The sequence below is a fragment of the Pongo pygmaeus genome, chromosome 1, assembly GCF_028885625.2.
Source record: "Pongo pygmaeus isolate AG05252 chromosome 1, NHGRI_mPonPyg2-v2.0_pri, whole genome shotgun sequence".
Classification (NCBI taxonomy): Eukaryota; Metazoa; Chordata; class Mammalia; order Primates; family Hominidae; genus Pongo; species Pongo pygmaeus.
Genome location: NC_072373.2, coordinates 193222386 through 193245979, shown reverse-complemented (window position 1 = coordinate 193245979; position 23594 = coordinate 193222386). Strand labels below are relative to the sequence as shown.

General features: G+C 53.6%; 1 protein-coding gene across 6 annotated transcripts; it reads left to right on the top strand.

Annotated features, from left to right (window-relative positions):
- The first annotated feature begins 5720 nt into the window (after nt 1-5720).
- On the top strand, nt 5721-16685 carry ZC3H12A (zinc finger CCCH-type containing 12A). Of its 6 annotated transcripts, none has more exons than XM_054495665.2 (7): nt 5721-6031; nt 6274-6428; nt 7754-8231; nt 12615-12754; nt 13931-14165; nt 14759-14865; nt 15045-16685. In XM_054495665.2, exons 3-7 carry the CDS (start codon nt 7789-7791, stop codon nt 15917-15919), a joined length of 1800 nt encoding a protein of 599 aa, XP_054351640.1. In that variant the 5' UTR covers nt 5721-6031; nt 6274-6428; nt 7754-7788; the 3' UTR covers nt 15920-16685. The 6 variants fall into 6 exon arrangements, with proteins under 6 accessions (XP_054351640.1, XP_054351632.1, XP_063513567.1 ...); XM_054495657.2 differs by having other exon boundaries at nt 7751-8231; XM_063657497.1 differs by having other exon boundaries at nt 5721-6428.
- The last annotated feature ends 6909 nt before the right edge of the window (nt 16686-23594 follow it).

Genomic DNA, 23594 nt, shown 5'->3' with positions numbered 1-23594 from the left:
TGAGGAGACAATGGTGGCACAGACCATCCCAGTTCATTATGGAAACACAGCGAGGGAGGCACTTCCCCCTCCTAGGCCAGAAGGCATGAATGTCCACATAGCAGCCTCAGCAGCAGGACCACCTCAGCCCCATCCCCTACTCTCTAGGCTTCAGGAAAGGCTATGGGGGTTCTCCAGCAGCTTTGAATTTATCACCAGAGTGGTGTCCCCAGTGCACATTATGGAGTGTTCAACCCCAAAAGTGGGGACCCAACCCCTCTTCACATGCTCAGGGCTTTGCAGAATCTTCTCTGGCCCCTTTACTCCAACAGCTCTGGGGGTAGAAGTAGGGGGCAGAGACAGACTCAACCTTTTATCCACTTTCAGGCGTGCCTCTTCCTGGACCTTCAAAACCGGTGAGATTCACCTGTTAAGGGTGCGCACAGTGAGATCAAAGCAGAAATTTCCACTCCAAACTATTCTTTCCAACTAATACTTGGGATTCAGCCTTTCCTTTGAATTTAGCATTACCCTAATCAGGTCCCCAAGTGAATCACCAGTACTTCAGAGCTGTGTGGGTCTGACCCACATCTCTGTGGCAAATGGGGCCCGAGATCCTGGGATAGAGAAAGCCTGGCTAGTCCTATTCTTGGCTCTGTCCAAATTAACTTGGCACATGGCCAGGGGCAAGTCCCTTTCCTCTTTCTCTCCCAGTCTCCTCATCTATGAAACAAAATTCAAGGCCAGGTGTGGTGGCTCATGTTTATAATCCCAGCACTTTGGGAGGTGGAGGCCAGCGGATCACTTGAGGTCAGGAATTTGAGACCAGCCTGGCCAACATAGTGAAACCCCGTCTCTACTAAAAAAATACAAAAATTAGCCAGGTGTGGTGGCACACACCTGTAGTCCCAGCTACGTGGGGAGCTGAGGCATGAGAATTGCTTGAACCCGGGAGGCGGAGCTTGTAGTGAGCTGAGATCGTGCCACTGCATTCCAGCTTGGGCAACAGAGTGAGACTCCATTTCAAAAAAAAAAAGAAGAAAGAAACAAAGGATTTAGGCTAATCAATCTCTATGAGACCTCCTAGCTCTAGCAGTCCGATTTGAGGGTTCAGAAACAGGGAGGAGGGGTAGCAGCATGGGGGTTGGTTGAGAGAGAAGAGAGACAGGAGCTGGCCAGGGCTCCATAGCCAAAAAGGCTGCAAGTTTAGACTTCAGATGCTATCTCCAAATAGGATTGTACTCAGTCACAGGATGCAGACCAATAGAACTGAACAGAGATGGTTGGCCTATCACCAAAACACCCCATCTGTAAGGCCCATAAAATTATATATATATATGGTAAATATATATATATATATCTTCTGAATTTTGGAATTAACTTTAGGTTTGCAGAAGAGTTGCGAAGATAGTACAGAGAGTTCCCGAATACCTGACCTCCAGTTTCAGTTTCCCCTAACGTTATCTTACATCACCCTGGTACATTTCTCTTGGTAACTATATATATATACATATACAGTTACCAAATAAACTTCTGAATTTGGGGTTTTTTGGTTTTTTTTGTTTGTTTGTTTTTTGCTTAAGACGGAATCTCGCTCTGTTGCCGAGGCTGGAGTGCAGTGGCGCGATCTCAGCTCACTACAATCCCTGCCTCCCCAGTTCAAGTGATTCTCCTGCCTCAGCCTCCCAAGTAGTTGGGATTACTGGTGTCCACCACCATGCCCGGCTAATTTGTGTATTTTTAGTAGAGACGGGGTTTCACCATGTTGGTCAGGCTGGTCTCCTGACCTCAGGTGATGTGACTGTCTCAGCCTAACTTCTGAATTTTGGAATTAACTTTAGGTTTACAGAAGAGTTGCGAAGATAGCACAGAGAGTTCCCGAATACCCGACCTCCAGTTTCAGTTTCCCCTAATGTTATCTTACACCACCCTGGTACATTTCTCAAAACTCAAAAATCCCACATTGGTCCATCATTAGTAACATAACTGCAGACCTTATTTGGATTTCACCAGCCTCTCTGTTCCTGCTCTCTCTGCTCCACGACATGACCTAGAGTGGCATCCTGCATCTAGGCAGCATGTCCAGTGTCCTCTGGTCCATGGCTGTTGCTGTCTTTCTGTGCTTTTGATTTTGATTTTTTTCTTTTTCACAATGCTTTAATTATTTCTGTGCTTCTTACAACCTTGAGAGTTTTGAGGAGTCCTAGTCAGGTATTTTGGAGAATGTCCTTTAATTTGGGTTTGTCTGATCTTTTTCTCCAGGGTTATGGAGTTTTAGAAAGAGTATCACAGAGGTGAAGTATCCTTCTGGTCATATGGCATGGTGTGGAGGGGGCAGGGTTAGCTACATGATAGCCACTAGACTTATCACTGGTGATGTTAACCTTGAGCCCTGGGTTAAAGTGGTGTCTGCAGGTTTCTCCATTGTACAGTTACTATTCTTCTCTTTCCCTACTCTATTATTTAGAAGCAAGTCCTGAGTCCAGTGTACAGGAAAGGGAAGGGAAAGGAATAATTAAGCTCCACCTCCTAGAGGAGAAAGAATCTGCATTCATTATTGGAAATTCTTCTGTAAGGAAGACTTGCCTCTTCTCCCCCAGTAGGTTATTGATTGAACAATTTATTTACATCAGGGCTGGGTATGGTGGCTCATGCCTGTAATCCCAGCACTTTGCAGGACCAAAGTGGAGGACTGTTTCAGGCCAGGAGTTCAAGACCAGCTTGGGCAACATAGCGAGATCCCCATCTCTACAAAAAAATTTTTAAAAGTTGCCACGCGTGGTGGTGCACAACTGTAGTCCTAGCTACTCAGGAGGCTGAAGCAGGAGGATCGTTTAAGCCCAGAAGTTCAAGGTTACAGTGAGCTATGATCACGGCACTGCACTCAAGCCTGGGTGACAGAGCAAGACCCTGGCTCTGAAAACAAAAAAATTATTTATATCAGTATAAATATTTATTTTATATTTTGGGTTATAATTCAATATTATCCTATTATTTATTCCCTTGCTCAGTTGCTCCAGCTTTGGCCATAGGGAGCTCTTCTGGCTCCTGGATCCCTTTGATGCACTCCCATCCTTTCGTGTTTTGAACACTTCCTAACTCCCCGGCACCACAACACACTCCCGGCTCATCTTTTCCCTGTCCCAGCCCTAAAATCAGCCATCTCTCCAAGGAAATAATGTATTTTTAATACAAGTTCTCCAATTATCTTGTCAACAGTCCAAATATATTGCACCGCATTTGAGTGCATGATTTTAAAAAAAAAGAGTTAATTTGTTCAGTTACCGTTTAAAATATACATTGATTTTTGTAGCCCTGCTGTGACATGTCTTTTTGAAATATACCAGGAGTCTGGCTGGGAGCGGTGGCTCTGGCCTGTAATCCCAGCACTTTGGGAGGCAGAGGCGGGCGGATCACGAGGTCAAGAGATCGAGACCATCCTGGCTAACACGGTGAAACCCCGTCTCTACTAAAAATACAAAAAAAATTATCCAGGCTTGTTGGCAGGCGCCTGTAGTCCCAGCTACTGGTAGTCCCAGCTACTTGGGAGGCTGAGGCAGGAGAATGGCGTGAATCCGGGAGGCGGAGCTTGCAGTGAGCCGAGATCACGCCACTGCACTCCAGCCTGGGCGACAGAGCCAGACTCCGTCTCAAAAATAAAAAATAAAAAGAAATATACCAGGAGTCTCAAACATGGGAGGGATCTGGTCCTTTCTTCACTTCTAGGAGGCCTTGTTGAATTTAAACATCACCTCAGCAGCCACTCCGTTAAGGCTTGAGGGCAGCCTGCCCAGCCTTTCTACAGAGGTAGCCCAGTTCCCAGGTCCTCTCCAGGCTGAGCTGCCCAGTGAAACAACTGAAAGCCAAGGTCATTCCTGGGACCTTTCCCTCTCCAACCTCATCTCCCAACCCCCCACCACCCTCAGGCAGTGACCAGTCCACAAGCTTTGCAGAACCCACCTAGGCTGGCTGGGCACAGGCAGATAGATGGCGGGAGGCCAGGCAGGCTCCAGGAAGGAAATTAGCCAGCCCAGCTGCCAAGACAGGCATACGAGAGGCAGAGGGGTTTGTGTGGGCTCGGCATCAGAGAACTCCTGGGGATTAGGGCCAAAGTTTGCAAAATCCAGCTGTAAATGGAGCAGGGGTTCCCCGAAGAAGCCCTGGGTTCTGTAGAAGAGAGTCAGCTTCTTGGGAAGTAGCAGGAGCCGGAAGACAGCGAGACTGTGGCTCTCTCTGGGAGGGCAGGGAGCAGCATGACTCATCGCCTAGTCCTGCTGGCTCCTACTGGCACAGGGCTGGGCAGCAGAGGGTCTGGGAGCAGAAGCAGAATCTGGTCTTGTTGCAGCTCCAGAGGTGGTCTCAGGCTGGCAAAGACAATCTAACACGTTGGGACATAGGCAGGGTGTTGTGGGGACACTTAGGAGGGTACAACCAGCATCAAAGGAGTCTTGGCCGGCCTCACAGAGGAGGTGACATCATCCAAAAGATGAATGGAACTGGCTAGGAAGCAGCTGGGTGGGCACTCCAAACCAAGGAAGAAGCAGAGCAGAGGCCTGAAAGTGTCTGCAAGGCGCTGGCTGGTGCCTGCCACCCAGTGAGCACTCTATAAATGGGAGGCATTATCTCTGTGATTGATTAGTATTGTCATTATCATGATTAACCTGGACACATCACTTAATGTTTTTACTATTTTAAAGGTAGTTGCTATAGCAAATAAATGCTTAACATAACTGAGCTCTTCTCATCGTAAAAGGGGCTGTTGTGAGGTTAGGGGTGCGGCCGACACTGCACTCAGCTGAAGTGACAGCAAGCATGTGAGGTGCCCAGCATGGGATGTGAGCTGGCATGCAGCAGGGGGCCTTGTGTTTCCTCTCTCCTTGGGTTGCCAAGCCCCTGGAGCTGCTGTGTCTGGGGGGCACAGAGAAGGGGACACTTTGGGGTCTTCAAAGATGACCCCAAAGCAGGAACACCGCTAGGTGGGAGCAAGCAAGCCCAGAGGAACAGCCTCAGGGTCCAGATAGAGATGCACACATCTGCCTCCCTGGGGTCTTTGGTGGCCTCCCAAACAAGCAGGTGTGGATGGGGAGATGGACTGCCTTGGAGAGAGCTATGTGAGTTCCAGCTTCACCAGCCCCCAGAGCCTGAGCAAGTGACTTCACCTTTCTGAATCTCTGAACATCCATTTCCTCCACTGTACAATTCCATTAAGATACATACAAGAATATCCAAAGCAGCCTTTGTAATAGAAAAAAAATCCTAGAAACAACGTCCAACAACAGGTGAATGAATAAGTAACCAGTGGTATATTCATAAAACGGGACACTATTCAGTAGTAAAATAAATTACAGGTATGCAGGCAATCAAAATGGATTTTTAAAAATATAATGCTGTATGAAAAAGGAAGTCACATAATTATGGAATGATTCCGTTTACACAAAGTAAAAAATAGCAAAACTATACAATATCCCACTTAGGGATGCATACAGAGGTGGCAAAACTACAAGAAAAAGCAAGAGAATGACTAGCACAATTAAAGTTCAGGAAACTAGTTCTTCAGGATGTGGGCAGGAGGCTGTGATGGGAGCACCCAGAGGGCCTCAAGTTACTGGCACTGGTCTATTTTTTAAGTTAGGTGATGGATACATGGCTTTTTTATTATTACAATTATTCTTTAAGCTGTACATGTACAGTTGTGTCTTTCACAATAAACAAGTATTTATTATAACACTAGCACTTATAGGCTACATGCCTATGATGAGGTAGAGAGAATGTAACAAAGGACTGGCACATAGTAAGCACTGGTGGCATGCGGCTCTGTCCTCCAGCGTGTGGGCTCTGTGTTTTTTCTCTCTCTCTCTCTCTCTCACACACACACATAGGAAGCCAGGCTCCCCTCTGCCCTCAGTTACCCGTGGTTCACAAAATAGCAAATATTAGGAGCACTGGAATAGGAGCTCTCCATCCTGGTTTGAGTCTTTCCAGCTGGGGCAGTTTAGCCTTTGCAGAATTTCTCAAGGGTAACATCAGCATAACGACCTCTGTCTGTAAGCCCGTGAGTAGATACTGTAAAGTGCTGTGCTCATGCGAGGGATCAGGTCTGACTTGGGAAACTAAAAGCATCTTCATGGAGCAAGGGTGCTCCTCCAGTGGGGGCGCTCAGTGAGTTCTGCGGTGTGGGTGACAGTATTCTTGTGTGGACACTCATGTGTTGATTGGGGTAAATGGCCCTCTTTTGCCTGGTTTTCTGCCTCGGTCATTGTGCATCTGCTGACTGAACCTGCCTTTCGGTCCTAGTAAGGTACAGATTTCAGGAAAAGTGTACCTGGCCCTGGGGGTGGCCCACCTTTGTGTGACGGCTTCAAGCACAGTGTGTCTTGAGGGGGCCTGACTCCATCTGAAAAGTGCCTGTCTGGATGTACCTGTCTATAACCATGGACCTGCCCTCCAAGGTGCGTGGACCAACCTCCGTGTACCTGATTCACTCGATGCGCACCTGGCCGTAGGTAGCTTCATCAGGCAGGGTGTACCTGTCAAGTTCTTAGGTCCGAGTGTTCGCGGCTTTACCTGTCCTGGTACCGCCGTCCGCACCTCGGTCAGTGCGTCCCCGGCAGGTGCGTGTACCTGGTTCAGTCCGTGCTTATCTTGCGCATACGGGCCGTTCAGTGTCCCGCTCGGAGCTCGTCGCCGCCGCAGCCTTGAGACGGCATCCCCAGGCCTCTGAACCCCCGTGGGCCCAGTCCGGCGCGCGGCGGCCGCGGGGGCGGGGCCGCGACGCGAGGGGCGGAGCAGGAAGGGGCGCGGAAGCTCCGCCCCCGGGGCGGTCTCCCGCGACGGCCCCGCCCCTTGCCCGCTTCCGCGTCAGCGCCTCACCACCACCTGCCCGCGCGCCGCCCCATATAAAGGCGCCGCCTTCCTTGCCCCCGGGATTCGGCCCCATGGAGACGCCGCCAGCAGCTGCTGGCGCACGGCGCGGTGAGGCGCGGCGGGGAGGGCGCGGGCCTCGGCGGGGAGGCGGCAGGGAGCGCTCCGGCGGGGTCCGAGCCGAGCCGAGGGGAGGGGAGGGGAGGGGAGGGTCGGGGTCCTGTTCCCCGGCCCGCCGGGCCTCAGGACCCCTCCAACTTAGCCCAAGTTGGGAGAGCCGGGGAAGAGCACCAGGGTCCGGATCGGGATCGGGGACCGAGCGAGCGCGGGTCTCGGGCCGGGACAGCCTCGGCGTTACCAGCTCCCGGCAGCCAACCAGAGTTTTCCAGCAACTTTTCTCCCCACGGGTCACCCCGGAAACTTGCCCTCCCCGGCTCCGGGAGTCCGGCCACGGGCCTTGCGCTGCCTGGGCCTGAGCTCTGAGTGCCGGACGGGTGGGCGAAAGTGATGGCCCCAGTGGGGAAGCCTTGGGCCCCGCAACGCACTTCCAGCCCCAGGATTCCATCTGAGAGCCCCGTCCCTGCCTTCTGGGTCCCCTGGGTTGGCGTAGGGGTTCGAGGCTTTCCAGCTGGGGCAGTTCCAGTCTTAGTTCAGACTAAGTTCCGATCTTCGAGCCACCAGCTAACAGCTGGATGACCTTGAGCAAGTTTTTAATGTCTGTGCCTCAGTTTCTCCCTTTATAGAATGGGAATGGGAATGCCTAGCTGGGAGAGCTTTTGAGAGGACAACCTGAACTAATAACACGATGTAGTGTGTAGTGCCACCAATCCCTCATCCTGCTGGGTGTGGTGATGGGAGGGAAGGTGGGAGAGAGCGCTATTCACCGTCCCTAACCCTGTTGGTTGTTCAGTAGGAGCTGTGGCGCGGTGCCTTCCAGGAGTCTGAGCTATGAGTGGCCCCTGTGGAGAGAAACCTGTCCTGGAAGCCAGCCCCACCATGAGTCTGTGGGAATTTGAGGACAGCCACAGCCGTCAGGGCACCCCCAGGCCGGCTCAAGAGCCAGCCGCTGAGGAGGCCTCGGCTGTGGAATTGCAGATGAAGGTGGACTTTTTCCGGAAGCTGGGCTATTCATCCACGGAGATCCACAGCGTCCTGCAGAAGCTGGGCATCCAGGCAGACACCAACACGGTGCTGGGCGAGCTGGTGAAACACGGGACAGCCACCGAGCGGGAGCGCCAGGCCTCACCAGACCCCTGCCCTCAGCTCCCTCTAGTCCCGCGGGGTGGTGGCACCCCTAAGGCTCCCAACCTGGAGCCTCCACTCTCAGAAGAGGACAAGGAGGGCAGCGACCTGAGACCAGTGGTCATCGATGGGAGCAACGTGGCCATGAGGTAAGTGTCACTTCTGTGGCCGGGACACATGAGGTTCGCATCTCTCCTGTGGCCAGGACACATGGAAGGATGACTGTCTGTGCAGCTCTGGTGGGCTGGAAGGAGTGACTTCCTTCTTAGGGATTGCTCTAGAGGGAGGGAAAGCCTTTTATGAGGCTAGGGTCACGCTACTGGTAAGTGACAGAGGCAGGGTTCCAGCCCAGGTCCCTCTGTCCACAGAGCTCACCTTACGCTGTGGGTCCCTCCCTGAGGCCAGCACTGTGTCTCCACTCCTCTCCTGTAATGTGAGGCAGGGCTGTAAAGGGGACCAGCCCGTGGGCAGCTGCTCACTCAGTCCTCGGAACCTGATCTCAGGTGGGTGTTGTGAGGAGGGAGTGTGCGGATCCTGGAGAGGAGCAAGCGTTCAGGAACCATACTAGTGCTAGTAGGTAGTGGTAGTAGGTAGTGGTAGTAGGTAGTGGTAGTAGCAGTTGTTGTTGTTATTATTTCAGGGGCTGGGCTTCTGAGGCCTTCTTGTCTCAGACCTGGGCTCCCACGAAAACAGGTCCAGCGACTGTCCAAGAGCGACCTCAAGGCTGGGTCCAGGTTTACATGGGTTGTGGGCAGGTGACATGATGCTCTGGCCTCAGGCAAGCTGCAACTTGGATCCCTACTGACTCAGCTGAAGCAGCCTGGGCTGGACCGGTCTCTGGAGGTTCCCCGCGGCCAGAGCCAGGACTCAGCCCCCAGTGACTCCCACCCCCATCCCCCAGCACAGGAATGGGCTGGGGGGGTAGGGGCAGAGAGGGAAGCCAGGGCTGCTGCTGACCTTGGGAAACCCAGACTTCTCCCATCAATCCAGGCTCCACCGTCTGGCCCCACTTTTTTCCCAGTTCCCTCCAAGGCAGGCTGATGAGTCAGTGCTGGGTGGATGGCTCACAGGGAAAAGTTCCTGTTGTCATGGACGGGGAGACCCCAGACACGGGGTTGGGAAGGGATGATTTTCTGGCTGCCCTGAGGGAGCTCCTAGGTGGGCTGCCCGAGGCTGGCATGACATCAGCCTCTGCCCTCCCTGATTTGTGGCCCCTGTGGGACAAGTTCACTGTCCAGCTGGCCCTAGCCCAGCTCAGCAGGCATGCAGCTGAGCCCTTTTCCCTCCTTCTGTCACCTTCAGGCCAGTCTTCCTCTCTCTCTGACTTGGGCTGAGCCTGGGTGGGAGGCTGAGAAAATCCAGTTTCCATGCCAAGAGGCAGCAGGTCACAGCCCGTGCTTCGAGATTAGAGGGGGTCTCTCTCAGTGTCCAGCCTCATGTGGCTGGGCTAGGAGCTAGGCTGGATCTGTGTGACTCCTTCCTCTGGAGGTATGGGCCAGGAGCGGCCGAGCCCTGGGAGCAGCCGTGTGCAGCATGTGTTTGTATCCAGAAGGAGGAGGGACATGGGAGGAGGGGCTGTGATGAGGGGTGCTTAGAGGAGCCTGCTCCTGAGAAGCAGAGCCATGCACCCACCTCGGGGGTTTCTGAGCTGGGGTAGTGGCAGGAGGGGAATTCCAGCCTCAAACTTCCTGTCTCAGCTGCTACTCGGTTCCTGCCTGGCCACCCCCCCCTCCCCAGGGGCAGGCGGGCTAGCCCCCATCATATGCAAATCATGGGGAAATTCACCTCTGTTTCCTTCTAAGGGAATTTTTTTCCACTCGCCAGGCCCAGCCCAGGCATATCTTTTCACCTGGGGAGGCTGGCCCAGCCCTGCCTTCTGTCCTGGGGCAGGAGCAGCCTAGCTGGAGTCTTCTACACACACATCCTATCAGTGTCTGCTTAGCCAGGTTGGGGGACCCTGACCTTACAGGCAAAGAGAACTGGAGTGGGGGCAGGGATGTCTGGTTTTCCTGTGCCAGCAGCGCTTCCTCCAGTGCAGTGAAAGAGACTAAAGCTAGCTGTAGGGGGGCACTCCAGGCCTCATGTGCTCTACCAGGAGGAGGGCTCTGATAGCGCCCACTGATCAGTTTTCCATCTGCTGAGGGAATATTCAGGTGCTAGGGCTGCTGAGAACCGACTTGTCCCCAGCCAAGATTTTCAGTGCCTACAGGCAGTGCACTGCCCTGAGAGCCCTGGCATCCCATTAGTTCCCAATGCTCCAAGATACTAGCCTAGGATCATGTGCCCGGAGGGAGGCAGGTGGGCGGATACATGCGCACACTGCATACCTGAGACAAGGAGCCGGGCCTGGGGTGACCCAGCTGCCATGGTTTTGAGAGGCAGGGCAGAAGGCCCAGGGAAGGGGGGTGATGTGATCGGGGAAGCACTGGGCATTGTGAAGACACAGACCAGGGACCTGACCCATCGTGGCAGGTCAGGGAAGGCTTCTCAGAGGCAGTGACATCTCACAAGGGTTCTGAAGGAAGAGCAGGAGTTTGCCAGTGGCATTGTTTCTCCTGTTCGCCACCTGTCTCTCACTTACACACTTTGTTCAAACTCAATTTTGGGAGCTTTGTTCTCCCGAGTAAATTCTGGATCTTCTGTTAGAGACAGGAAGGCAACCGAGTGGCCCAGACCTGGGTTCGAGTTCTGACTGTCTCTTACCACTAGCCAGGTAACCTTCCTTTCCTTCACGGTAGCAAGCCCTGTAAGAATGAAGCCATATATCTGGCCGCCAGTGGGAGCTCGGTGCCTGCGAATCCCTGCTCATTCCCTGTGATCAGGGTCTGTGCCTGCCTTCATACCTGCCTGAGCATTGACGTATACAGGGTGGTGATAAGCATAGGCCCTGGGCCTGCATCGCTGTTCCACCGTTAACTGCTGTGTGACCCTGGTGACTAAGCTGCCTTCTCTGGACCACAGTTTTCATCTGAAAAACAGGGAAGGGGTTGATGATGGTATAGTGCCCTCCTCACAAGCTTGCTGATGATTCAGTGTTAGACACTTAGAACAGGGCCTGGTTCACAGCTCTCAGCAAATGGGAACTTTTATTATAAGCAGGCTGGCAGATGTGGCACGGGAACCAAGGGAGGATGAGTGCTGCCCTGGGCTGGACTTTGTCTCCCCTACAATTTAGAGACCTTCAGACCCTGGTGCCCCAGCCTTGCCCCCAAACAGCCTCTATGGCCCCCAGCTGCCCCACCTCCCTCCCTAGCTTCTCTTAGGGCTCCAGCTATCACCCCTTACCTCCCCCACTCCCATTAAAGACACCCACAGGATGTGGTTGGCCCTGGACTTGCCTCTTTTGCGTAACATTTATTCTGTTTTATTTGCCAAATATGAGAGTCTAAGCTGTTCACTGAGGGGGCAGTGAGAGGTGGGGCTGCTGGTCCTAGGAGCTCTTCCATGACACCTAGTGTTACCTGGGAGCCCCAAGCCCCAGTCCCACATCCCTCAGGAAATCCAGTTGGAACCCCTACTTTGCAGGCCATCTTTGGCCTGAAGCCACCAGGAAAGCTGTCCCACTGACTGACCCCTCTTAAGGAAGCTGCAGACTGCTGGGCCCATTTTCCGATAGAGGAACGGAGAGCTGCGGCAGCCCAGGAGCCCTGCCAGGCTTCCTTCTGGGTGCAGCCACCTGTGGGTGGGGCGCGGCCTCGTCTGAGACCAAGGCAGGGCCCATGCCTTACTCAGCTGTCCTTGCTAAGAGTCCCCTAGCATCTTCCTGACGGTCTTTCTGCCTTGGGGTGAAGAGGCATTTGGGAGAATTGCCATCTTGGGAGGAAAAGCAGTATCCTTTCACTTTCAGACTGAAAGGCTCCTGGGGAGCCTGCTCCACTCCGGCGCTTTCTGTCCCATGCTGAAGGCTGGAGTCGCCAGCCCCTTCCCCTTTGCCCTTCTCAGGCCCCAGCCCCTGAGGTGTGTGTGAGGACTGAACTTTAATCCGGAACAATCTGGTTTCTCCTCGGTCAGCCCAGCCGGTGCTTCCCCGCCCCCACCCACGCTGCAAGAGGCGAGGGAGGGGTGGTGACTCAGTGTGCATGTGTACATCTGTCCCTGTGGTCCCGGCAGCTCGCCGGGTGGGGCAGGAACCAGAAGTCTCGCGGCACCTTTCCCCCACCCCCAGGTGTGTTGCAAGTGGCCTGGCCCTCCCCCACCGTGGGGAGCAGTGCTGCCAGCTTCCTGGGCGCTTCCTCACTTTCAGGAGATGGGGCCTCAGGGAAAGTCCCAGCGGGGCCTGGCCATCCTGGAGCTGTGGGAACTGGCACTGGGAATGGAGGCCTTGGCCTTGGGCCCCACCTGCAGAGGGCCAGGGCCTGAGCCCTGGGGAAAGGGGAAGGGGCTGGTGACTCCAAAGGGGAAGGGACTGCTCACCACCACCACCAAAGCCAGGGCAGGGGTGGGGCGTGACCACCTCCCTCCTCCTGCTCAGGCCTAGGGGGTGGCAGGCTGGCCATCAGTGTGGGCTAACCCTGTCCTTCTCTCCCTCCCAGCCATGGGAACAAGGAGGTCTTCTCCTGCCGGGGCATCCTGCTGGCGGTGAACTGGTTTCTGGAGCGGGGCCACACAGACATCACAGTGTTTGTGCCATCCTGGAGGAAGGAGCAGCCTCGGCCCGATGTGCCCATCACAGGTGAGTGGTGCCTCTGGAGGTGGGATGGTCTTACTGCCCCAGCAGCCCTGGTTCTCCCCAAGAGAGACCCTCTGGGAGTGACATACAACTTCTAGAACTCAAGCAGGGACCAGCATTTCTTTTCTCAGTTTTTTCTGTCCTTAGCAACCTGCTCTGAATGGTGGTCATTGGAGGTCACCTTGTCCAGTCTTCTGCCTCAGATCTGGAGCCCCTCCCTCATCCTACTGGTGGGCGGGTCGCTCTTTCAACATCCTCAGTGGCAGAAGGGCAGTGCCACATAGTGGTTAAGCCTGTGGGCTCTGAGTCGAGACAGCCAGAGTTGGAATCCCGGCTCTGCCCCGTCTTGGTGCCCTGGCCTGGACAGGGACCTCTGTTAGCCCTCCTCTGAGCCACATGCTCCTCATCTGAAACATGGGGTCGGTGTCGGTGGGGGGTGTTGACAGCATTGCCTTCCTCATGAGGTCATATAAGTTAACACATGGTAAGTGCTGAGAAGAGTACCTGGCACATGGTAGATGCTCAGTGTATGTTAGCTGTTACCACTGTTCTTGCAAGAGCCCCCAGCCTTTGGAGGTAAAAACTGAATCAGTTTCTCTAGAAGTCTTGAGATCTGGGGGCAGCCTGTCTGGGACTGTAGGCTCCAGGAAGAGGGGCCCTTTCCACTTGCACCACACATCTGTGTCCCTGTGGTCCCAGCAGTTCCCCAGGTGGGGCATGGTGAGTGGCCTGACCTTTCCCCACCATGGGATTTAGCGACCTTGTCCTGGCAATGCAAGGGACAGAGCCAAGATACTTCTCCCACCCCAGAGCAAGCTGCGGCTCATTCACGGACCCCTCAGAACAGGCTGGATGAAAGCCAAAGCCAAGACCACATCTGGCTTGAACAGGCCTAATGTCCAGAGGGAGAAAAGGAACAAGGCCAGCTCTGTGCTTGGAGCCTCTGCCATGCAGGCCCTGCCACCTGTGCTCAGATGTTCTTGGTCTTCAGGCAGCAAACTGTGCCAGGCCAAGGGAGGGGCTGCGGCGTGGAAGAGGCCTCAGCAGAGTTAGTTCTTGCCCCCATGACCTTGGCGTTAACCACTCCTGCACGTGGCTGCCAGCAGGTTAGGGAGCCCTGTAGGCCTGGCTGTAGGTCCCGCTGGGCCCTGACCTGTGTGCACCCCTGTCACCTCCCAGACCAGCACATCCTGCGGGAACTGGAGAAGAAGAAGATCCTGGTGTTCACACCGTCACGACGCGTGGGTGGCAAGCGGGTGGTGTGCTATGACGACAGATTCATTGTGAAGCTGGCCTACGAGTCTGATGGGATAGTGGTTTCCAACGACACGTACCGCGACCTCCAAGGCGAGCGGCAGGAGTGGAAGCGCTTCATCGAGGAGCGGCTGCTCATGTACTCCTTCGTCAATGACAAGTATGTTCCCTCCCAGAGGCCCTGACAGACTTGGGGTCCACAGGGGAAGCCAGAGATGCCCTTGGCAAGGGTGGAGCTGGGGGCTGGGCTCTGCGGGGCCCTGTGGCCATGAGAGGTTGCGGTCTTGGCTCCAGGCAGCTTTGAGAGTGAGACAGATAGCTCACCACATAGGAGAAATCAGATCGGCACCAGGCAGGCTGTGGGGTGGAGAGAGTGGCTAATTTGGGAGATAGAGCCGTAGCACTTATGAGGGGATGTGGTTGATGGTTCCAGGTGGCCTCTCTACAAACCAACATGGCATCTCTTGAGCAGAGGCCATGGGCCAGTGGGTGCGGGCTGCCATCCCCCGACGACCTCAGAGAGGGAGTTCCCCTAAAGGTGCCCATGGGCTGTGGCCCTCTAGACCGGGGATCCCTTTCTGCTCCCTTGGTATGATCCCACCCATAGAACAGTTTTGGGGGGTCCTGGACAGGCCCCAGTTTTAGATGTCACTCTCCTGTTCTTCCCAGCAAGGCTTGCCATTGGCCCCTTCTCAACAATTAGAAGTCCCTGCATGGCTCCCACATCCAGAGAGTTCTTTGCACCCTCTGCAGGTTTATGCCCCCTGATGACCCACTGGGCCGGCACGGGCCCAGCCTGGACAACTTCCTGCGTAAGAAGCCACTCACTTTGGAGCACAGGAAGCAGCCGTGTCCCTATGGTATGGAACCCAGCCTGCCCTCCCCGGCCCTCCTCACTCCTGCCCTTCCTCTCACCTGTCTGCCTGTGCCCTGTTTTCCTCTTGGGGACCTCCACCATTGGACCACCCAACCCCGTTTCCTGTGCCACCCCTGGTTCTGAAGTGCCCCTGCTTAGAGTCCCTCTTGATTCCTCTTCCAGGGAGGAAATGCACCTATGGGATCAAGTGCCGATTCTTCCACCCAGAGCGGCCAAGCTGCCCCCAGCGCTCTGTGGCAGATGAGCTCCGTGCCAATGCTCTCCTCTCACCCCCCAGGGCCCCAAGCAAGGACAAAAGTGGCCGGCGGCCTTCACCTTCATCCCAGTCCAGCTCTCTGCTAACAGAGAGTGAGCAGTGCAGCCTGGATGGGAAGAAGCTGGGGGCCCAGGCATCCCCAGGGTCCCGCCAAGAGGGTCTAACACAGACCTATGCCCCATCAGGAAGGAGCCTCGCACCTAGCGGGGGCAGTGGCAGCAGCTTCGGGCCCACAGACTGGCTCCCGCAGACCCTGGACTCACTCCCGTACATCTCCCAGGATTGCCTGGACTCGGGCATTGGCTCCCTGGAGAGCCAGATGTCAGAACTTTGGGGGGTTCGAGGAGGAGGCCCTGGTGAGCCGGGCCCACCCCGAGCCCCGTACACGGGCTACAGTCCCTATGGATCTGAGCTCCCAGCCACTGCGGCCTTCTCTGCCTTTGGCCGGGCCATGGGTGCTGGCCACTTCAGTGTCCCTGCCGACTACCCACCCCCGCCCCCTGCCTTTCCACCTCGAGAGTACTGGTCTGAACCGTACCCACTGCCCCCACCCACACCAGTCCTTCAGGAGCCCCCAGTGCAGAGCCCAGGGGCTGGCAGGAGCCCGTGGGGCAGGGCAGGCAGCCTGGCCAAGGAGCAGGCCAGCGTGTATACCAAGCTGTGTGGTGTGTTTCCCCCGCACCTGGTGGAGGCTGTGATGGGGCGCTTCCCGCAGCTCCTGGACCCCCAGCAGCTGGCTGCCGAGATCCTCTCCTACAAGTCCCAGCACCCCAGTGAGTAAGCTGCCTGCGGCTGGCAAGGGCAGCACCCCCAGCCTCCAAGGGCCATCAGGCTGGGCCTTGGGCCATCGAGCAGCCCATTCCCAGCCCTGAGGCCCACCCCGGAGGCTGGACAGAGGGAGGATTCAAGTCGGGAAGGAAACCCACAAACCAAAGATACTGTAGGATTGGTTCTGGCCCATGCAGCACCTCTAGCTGTCTGCCTCAGTGGGTCAGAAGCGATCACCCTGTTGATACACATTGTATCTCTGTAGTTTAAGGAGACGCTGCCGGTAACGGCGTCAGTCGGTGGCTGAGGCCCAAACCGTCTTTTCTCTCAGAGGGTGGGGAGGGAGGTGGGGGCAGCAGAGGCCTGGGCTGGGTGCCCTGTGCACGCCACCCCACTTCCGCCCTACCCCTGGGACGTTGGCCTTGGCTGGCTAGTTGGGCACCGTGTGCCTGCCCTCCAAGGGCCTCCTCTACGCCAATGAGGCCTCATCTGTGCTCTCGCTGGGCACGTGGCTTCATGTCAGTAAGCAAGATGCTTCTTAATAACCCACCTTCTGCCCCACTCTGTTCCTTATCCTGCTGCCCCTGTAGGGGTCAAGAGCCCTCTGTCTACACCCTCTTCTTCTCCTCCATCCTTTATTCAGAGTCATCTCGCTCTTCCCCACGGGTGGGGGAACCTGTGTATGTTTGTGTGCACATGTAAATTTTAAATATTTTAAGCAGAAAGTCCTTACCTCCTGTAACACATCAATAAAGTACAATCATTGTGAGCCCTTTCAAGAGGTGATTGTCTGTCTTTGTTATGCTCAGGGCATTGGGCTGGCCTCTGGGTGAGGAAAGGCCAGCAGGTATGTACCCCGACCTCCTTCACCCCAGGAGGAAGCCCCTCCACACCAGCTCCCTGACCCTTCTCTGGAAGGAAGATTTCTAACATTCACCAGGAATGCATAGCCCCTTGGGGATGGGGCATCTTTCCCGAGGCCTTGGTCTGGGCCTTGTTCAGAGGTGCCCATGGACGCACGAGCAGGCAGGGGGCTGGAGGGGGCACTTAGGCAGCAAAAGTGTAAAAGGCTTTGGAGTTCAGTTTTATCTGCAAAAAGAAATCTTATTTACAATATACTTGGGCTTCTGTTTGTTTTTGTGGGACAGGAAGCTAAAATACCAGACTGTCCAGTTCATTATCAGCCACTTGGCAATGCTGAATGACTTGCCCAAGGTCCCACAGAGGAAGGACAGACTGGGGCAGGGCCTTGAGTCCTGGTTCTGGTCCCCAAACCAGGGGGGACAGGAGGGGTGGGCCTGGACACTAGTTTGCAGCAACTCAGGGCCCTGCAGGGATGGGGGAGGTGAAGGTACCCTCAGCCCCACACCTCACAACTCTCCTAGGTTTCAACATCCACATAGGAATCCTTCCAGGCCAGGCATGCTGGCTCATGCCTGTAATCCTAACACTTGGAAGGCCAAGGTGGGCGGATTGCTTGAGCCCAGGAGTTCGAGACCAGCCTGGCCAACATAGGGAAAGCCTCTCTCTACAAAAAATACAAAATTGGCTGGGTGTGATGGCATACACCTGTAGTCCCAGCTACTTGGGCTACGGTGGGAGGATCACCTGAACCTCAGGAGGTAGAGACTGCAGTAAGCCATGATTGCACCATTGTGCTCCAGCCTGGGTGACAAAGTGAGACCCTGTCTCAAAAAAAAAAAAAAAAAGGAATCCCTCCAGCATGGCAGCTGAAAGGACCACCCTACCCACCTGGTCAGCAGCAGATGCCCAGCAACCCCACCTGCCAAGCCCCCCCTGTCTCTGCACACCACAGTGGAGCCTTGAGGCTGCCTGGAAGAAATAGGGAGTGTTCTCACCCCTCTTCCCATCCCAGCTGCCAGCTGGCCATAGCCTTGGGAGTTCATACTTGCTTACTTGCTTACTTGCTTCTTGACCAGAGCTGAACCCTAAGCCATTTGCTGCTTCTGCTGTGTGTGGGGAGGGATGGGCAGTGGGCAGCAGATCCTGCCTGGCTGTGCTGTGTCTGGAGGCCGAGTCTGGCCCTGCTGGTTCACTGATAGGCACTGGCAAGGGCGGCAGAGCCCATGTGGCAGGTGCCTGAGGGGCTGGGATCTAGGGAGGACTGGTCAGTTCCATGCCCCGCTGGCCTGAGCTTGCATCCGGTGCTTTCCAGGCAGGCTTAGATGTCCCTCCAGGCCTCTTTCTCAGTCTGCCAGGCAGAGTGACTCCAAGGCTACCAGGCCCAGTGCCCCAGCTGTTTCTGTTTCTTTCCCACTAACTGGGCTTTAACTCCAAAGTTCTCCCCATCACCTCCTGCTCCACTGCCCATTCAAGCAGCTTAGGTAGGTGGTATTTGCTCACAGGACCTCAGTCTCCCCACCTGTAAAAGGGACACAATGGTCCTTGCCTCTTTCTAGATTTGAGAGAATAACTCAGTTCCTGTGAAAGAAGGAGAGGGAGGAGCCCTGGATTCAAGCCCCCATCACTAGCGATGCAGCCCTGGGCAAACCACTTCCCTCTCAGAGCCTCAGCTTCCTGCCTCTTCAGAGGCAGCTTCCCTCCGAGAGGGGGACAGGGATGGAATGTGACTCCTGCATGCTGGAAGAGATCAAACTCTGGGGAGTTGCCCCAGTTGCTCTTTCCTCCTCTTGTTTTCCTGGTTCCAGGAGCCAGAAGCTGATGGGGAAACCAGTAAGTATGCAAATTCTGGCACTATTGGGAAATGATCCTGGGGAGCTCACAGAGGACAGCCTCCCACCTGCCTTCCCCCACACCCCCGCAGGCCCCCCACCTTGCCCTTGGGCTATCACCAGTGGGGGGCGAACCCTGAGTTTTATTGCGAGTTCTGTCTCGCACACATGGGTTAACCCCTCTTGGAGCGAAGCCAGGGTGACTATGGCCAATCTGTCCTCAGAAAACCTCCAGCCTCCCTAGCTGAGAGCAAACGAGCCCACAATGGGACGAAAGATCCCTGCTCTGGATGTCCCAGCCCAGTCCCCATCCCACTTCTCTATAGAGTGGGGAAACTCAGGAGTCCCTAAAGACCTGGGGACCTAAACTAGGAGCAGAACTTTAGAGGTCCAGGGGAACAGCTCTCCAATCCCCCCCTCCCCGCCAGTGCTGCTCACACCCCCCTCGTTGTAGTCTCCTGCAGTGGGGGACAGGTGGTGTCTGGGAAGGGGCCAGTACTCCTCACTGCAGCTGCCACTTCCCTCCTCTTCCCCCAGCAAAGTTCTCAGCCCTCCCTTCCCCATGCCTCCTGGAAAAGCCAGCATTTGTCTTCTGTACACAGAAGGGAAAGACCCTAGCCCTGAGGAAGGTGCTAGGCAGGACTCTACCAAGACAAGAGTGAGTGAGCAGCAGACAAAGCGGGACTTGGGGGGCACATATCTAGGAGCTGCAGGGAAGGAAGTGGTGCAATCAGCCTCAGCTGGTCCCTAGAGATGCTTCCCCAAAAGAAGGCAGCCCAAGGACCCTAGCACTTTTGTCCCAGGGCTTCTCAAACTTCTGGCTTTTTTTTCTTGGACCATAGCAGAGTGGGTGGAGTAGAGGGTGGCAAGGGCCTGTTCTGGGGACCTCCCAGTTCATGGGAAGGGTGTGGGAGATTTGGCTGAAAGAGGCAGGAAGTAGGGCCCTACAACTAAGGAAACCCAAGCCATCCGAGGCCATGGCATGTAAATCCTTCCCACTAGTTCCTGAAGGGGAAGAGGCCCCAGGCTGTCATCCTGAGGTGTGGCCTTGTTAAGCTCCTCTCAAGGCAGCTGCTGGTGATCTTAAACTGCTCATCCATTTAAGAAATGTCAGCAAAACGAGGTGGGAGGAAAGGATCAGGTGCCCCACCCCACACTAAGTTGGGCACATTGCTGGGAGGTCAAGTCACTGGGAATGGTGCAAAGGCTCTAATTCTGGCTGCTCCCGGGCTGCTTGTGGGGCCGTGCCTGCCACCTGCCGGCGCTTCCTGGTACTGCTACCCATGGAGCAGGGGCCTGCCCACCAGCTCTGGCCTGGAAATGAAGGGCCTAGAGACAAAGATCTTCCAGCAGGATCTGAAAACAGTAACTTAAGGAGAATAACATGGGAAGTAAAGTGCTAAGGCAAAAACAGGGAATTCTTAATGGCATTTGCAGCTCCGCCCTGGAAAGAAACACCAGAGGTCACTGTCATGCCTTCTACAAAGTCTAAAGCTCTAGAAAGTTTCAACTGTTCCAGGTAACAAATATCCCAAGAAAAACTCTCAGGAACTGAAGGAATAAAAAGGAAAGGAGAAAAAAATATAAACATTCTTTTTTTTTCGAGACAGGGCCTTACTCCATCTTCGGGGCTGGAGTGCAGTGGCACAATCACAGCTCACTGCAGCCTCGACTTCCCAAGCTCAGGTGATTCCCCCACCTCAGCCTCCCGAGTAGCTGGCACTACAGGCATGTGCCACTATTCCTGGGTAGTTTTTTGGTATTTTTGTAGAGATCGGGTTTCACCAAGTTACTCAGGCTGGTCTTGAACTCCTGGGTTCAAAGCAAATCCAATCGCCACAGCCTCCCAAGGTGCTGGGATTTTACAGTCATGAGCCAACATGCCCAGCTATTTTTTTATGTTTGTTGTTTTTTTCAAGGAATCTTTTTTTGGAGACAAAGTCACTCTGTCACCCAGACTGGAGTGCAATGGCATGATCACAGCTGACTGCTGCCTCGACTGCCAGGGCTTAAGCGATTCTCCCACACCACAACACCTGGCTAATTTATTTTTTGTAAAAACAGGGTCTTACTTTGTTGCCCAGGCTAGTCTTGAACTCCTGGGCTCAAGCGATCCTCCCATCATGGCCTCCCGCCATCCTCCTGCCTTGGCCTCCCAAAGTGCTGGGATTACAGGCATGAGCCAGCACGCCTGGCCTCACTGCTGAGAATTTACCCTACAAGTACTCTTACTTGCAAAATGATGCATCTAGGACTATTTAATCTGACACTGTCTGAAACAGCAAAAGATGGGAAACAATATTAATGCAATCAACAGAGGACTGATTAAGTACTTTGGTATAAACAGGCAATGGAATATAAAGTAGCCAATAAAAATAACAAGGCAGTTGTACACATGGAATGTTTTCTGTGCTAGACTGCTAGATGAAAAAGGAGAGAACAGTGTACACAGTACGCTACCATTTCTGTGAATAGACACATGCATGTGTGCATACTGCTTATACACGTACAAAGGTCCTCAGGAAGGACATAATGGAACTCTGGGGTTGCCTCTTGGAAGGGGAACTGATAGTTGAGGGACAGGAGCACTTCCTTTACCCTGAATATACTTCGGTGCCATTTGGGCACATGCTATTTGCTTGTTTCTAGTCTGAATGTTTATGTCCCCCCAAAATTCATAGGTTGAAATACTAGCCCCCAAAGTGATGGAATTAAGAGAAGTGGCTTTGGGGTGCTTAAATTATGAGGACAGAATGCTCATAAATGGGATTAGTGTCCTTATAAAAGAGGCCTGAGGAGTCAGGTGTGGTGGCTCACGCCTGCAATCCCAGCACTTTGGGAGGCTGAGGCAGAAGGATGGCTTGAGCCCAGGAGTTTGAGACCAGACTGGGCAACAAAGTGAGACCCTGTCTCTAAAAAAATAAAAATAAATAAAAGAGCCCTGAGGCCTGGCATGGTGGCTCACATCCAGAATCCCAGCACTTTGGGAGGCCGAGGCAAGGAGGGTTACTTGAGCCGAGTTCAAAACCAGACTTGGCAACATACCGAGACCCTGCCTACAAAACATTAAAAAAAACTAGCCAGGTGTGGGGGCACATACGTGTCGTCCCAGCTAATTGGGAGGCTGAGGTGAGAGGGTCACTTGAGCCCGGGAAGTTGAGGCTGCAGTGACCTGTGACTGCACCACTGCACCCTAGTCTGGGCAACAAAGTGAGATCACGTCTCAAAAAATTTTTTAAAAAGAGGCCTAAGGGAGCTTGTTCTCCTTCCACCATGTGAGGACACAGCTAGAAGGCACCATCTGTGAACCAGAAAGCACGCCTTCACCAGATACTGGATGTTGCTGGTGGCTTGATCTTGGACTTCCTAGTCTCCAGAACTGTAAGAAATGTTTGTTGTTTATAAGCCATTTAGTTAATATTTTTGTTACAGCAGCTCAAACAGACTAAGACACATGTATTCAAATTAATTAAATATTTTAAAGTCCTCCCATCCCCACACCCAGGATACAGAAATAAGTTATCAGGGTCGGGGTTGGGAGCTGAGGAGGGGGCTAGGGGTCTCCAAAGTTTATTTTCTGTACACAAATGGTAAAAACTTGAAGCATATACACCTCCAACATGTGTATGCTGTTAAACTATAATAACTGCCATTTTTACAGATCAAAAACAATTATCAGCAGTTTCTTGTAGTTCAACCTTTTATTTATAAATTAATGACCTACATGTACTAATGAACTAATATTGATGTATATTTGATGTATATATATAAAATACATTCAAAGTGAGAAACTAAATAAGGTTGAGCCTCAAAGTGAATATAAACCAAAAGCCTAATCTTTTCTTCCCACCCCCACCCAGCCATCCTGTGTGCCCTCTTCCCCTTGGAGGCTACTGCCCTAAGTGAGGATCAGCATCGACTCCACCACAGCCCACTTTAGTGGTGACAACTTTTAATCCACAGAAGCAGTTTTTCAAAGTGAAAACTGTTTCAAATCATGAAGCTTACCACTTAGACAATTCAGACAAGGTAATGCTCATTTAGACTGACACAGGTATGAAAATTCCAATCCCTTCTTTTCACTATCATTGTATCTGACACACACATCACCTTCCTAGGCACTATGACACTATCCTGGGAGAAGCAAATGTGTACAAAGAAGCACAATCCTGCTCTCTCCCCACACTTGACATAAACCAGTATAGTGCCCCTGTAGTCAGGGCTTCAGATGTCAATTTTCTGTTGGAGACAACGTCTTGCTACGTTACTCAGGCTAAAGTGCAGTGGCCATTCACAGAAATGATCATAGCATACTATAGCCTTGAACTTCTGGCTTCAAGCGATCCTGCTGCCTCTAAGCCTCCGAAGCAGCTGGGACTAAAGGTGCATATCACCATACCCAGCTTGATGTGAATTTTTAAGCAATAATGCCTCATTAGGCCGGGTGCAGTGGCTCATGCCTGTAATCCCAGCACTCTGGGAGGCTGAGGCAGGTGGATTACGAAGTCAGGAGTTCGAGACCAGCCTGGCCAATATGGTGAAACCCCGTCTCTATTAAAAATAAAAAAAATTAGCTGGGCGTGGAAGCGCCCGCCTGTAGTCCCAGCTACTCGAGAGGCTGAGGCGGAATAATTGCTTGAACCCTGGAGGCGGAGTAGCAGTGAGCCAAGACTGTGCCACTGCACTCCAGCCTGGACGACAGAGCAAGACTCTGTCTTAAAAAAATAAATAAATAAAATAATGCCTCATTAATTTGGAGTAAGGCTGGGGGTGCACAGAAGACAGAATAAATGCAAAAACTAAGTCACAGAGTGTTTCAAGCTTAGGCTCTTTAACTTTCAAGCTTAGACTATTTATCGCTCATTTTAATTATCTTATTTACTGCACAGGTCAAGATGTCAAGAATACTCTATATTGCCAGGTGCCAGTGCTCACGCCTGTAATCCCAGCACTTTGGGAGGCTGAGGTGGGTGGATTACCTAAAGTCAGGAGTTC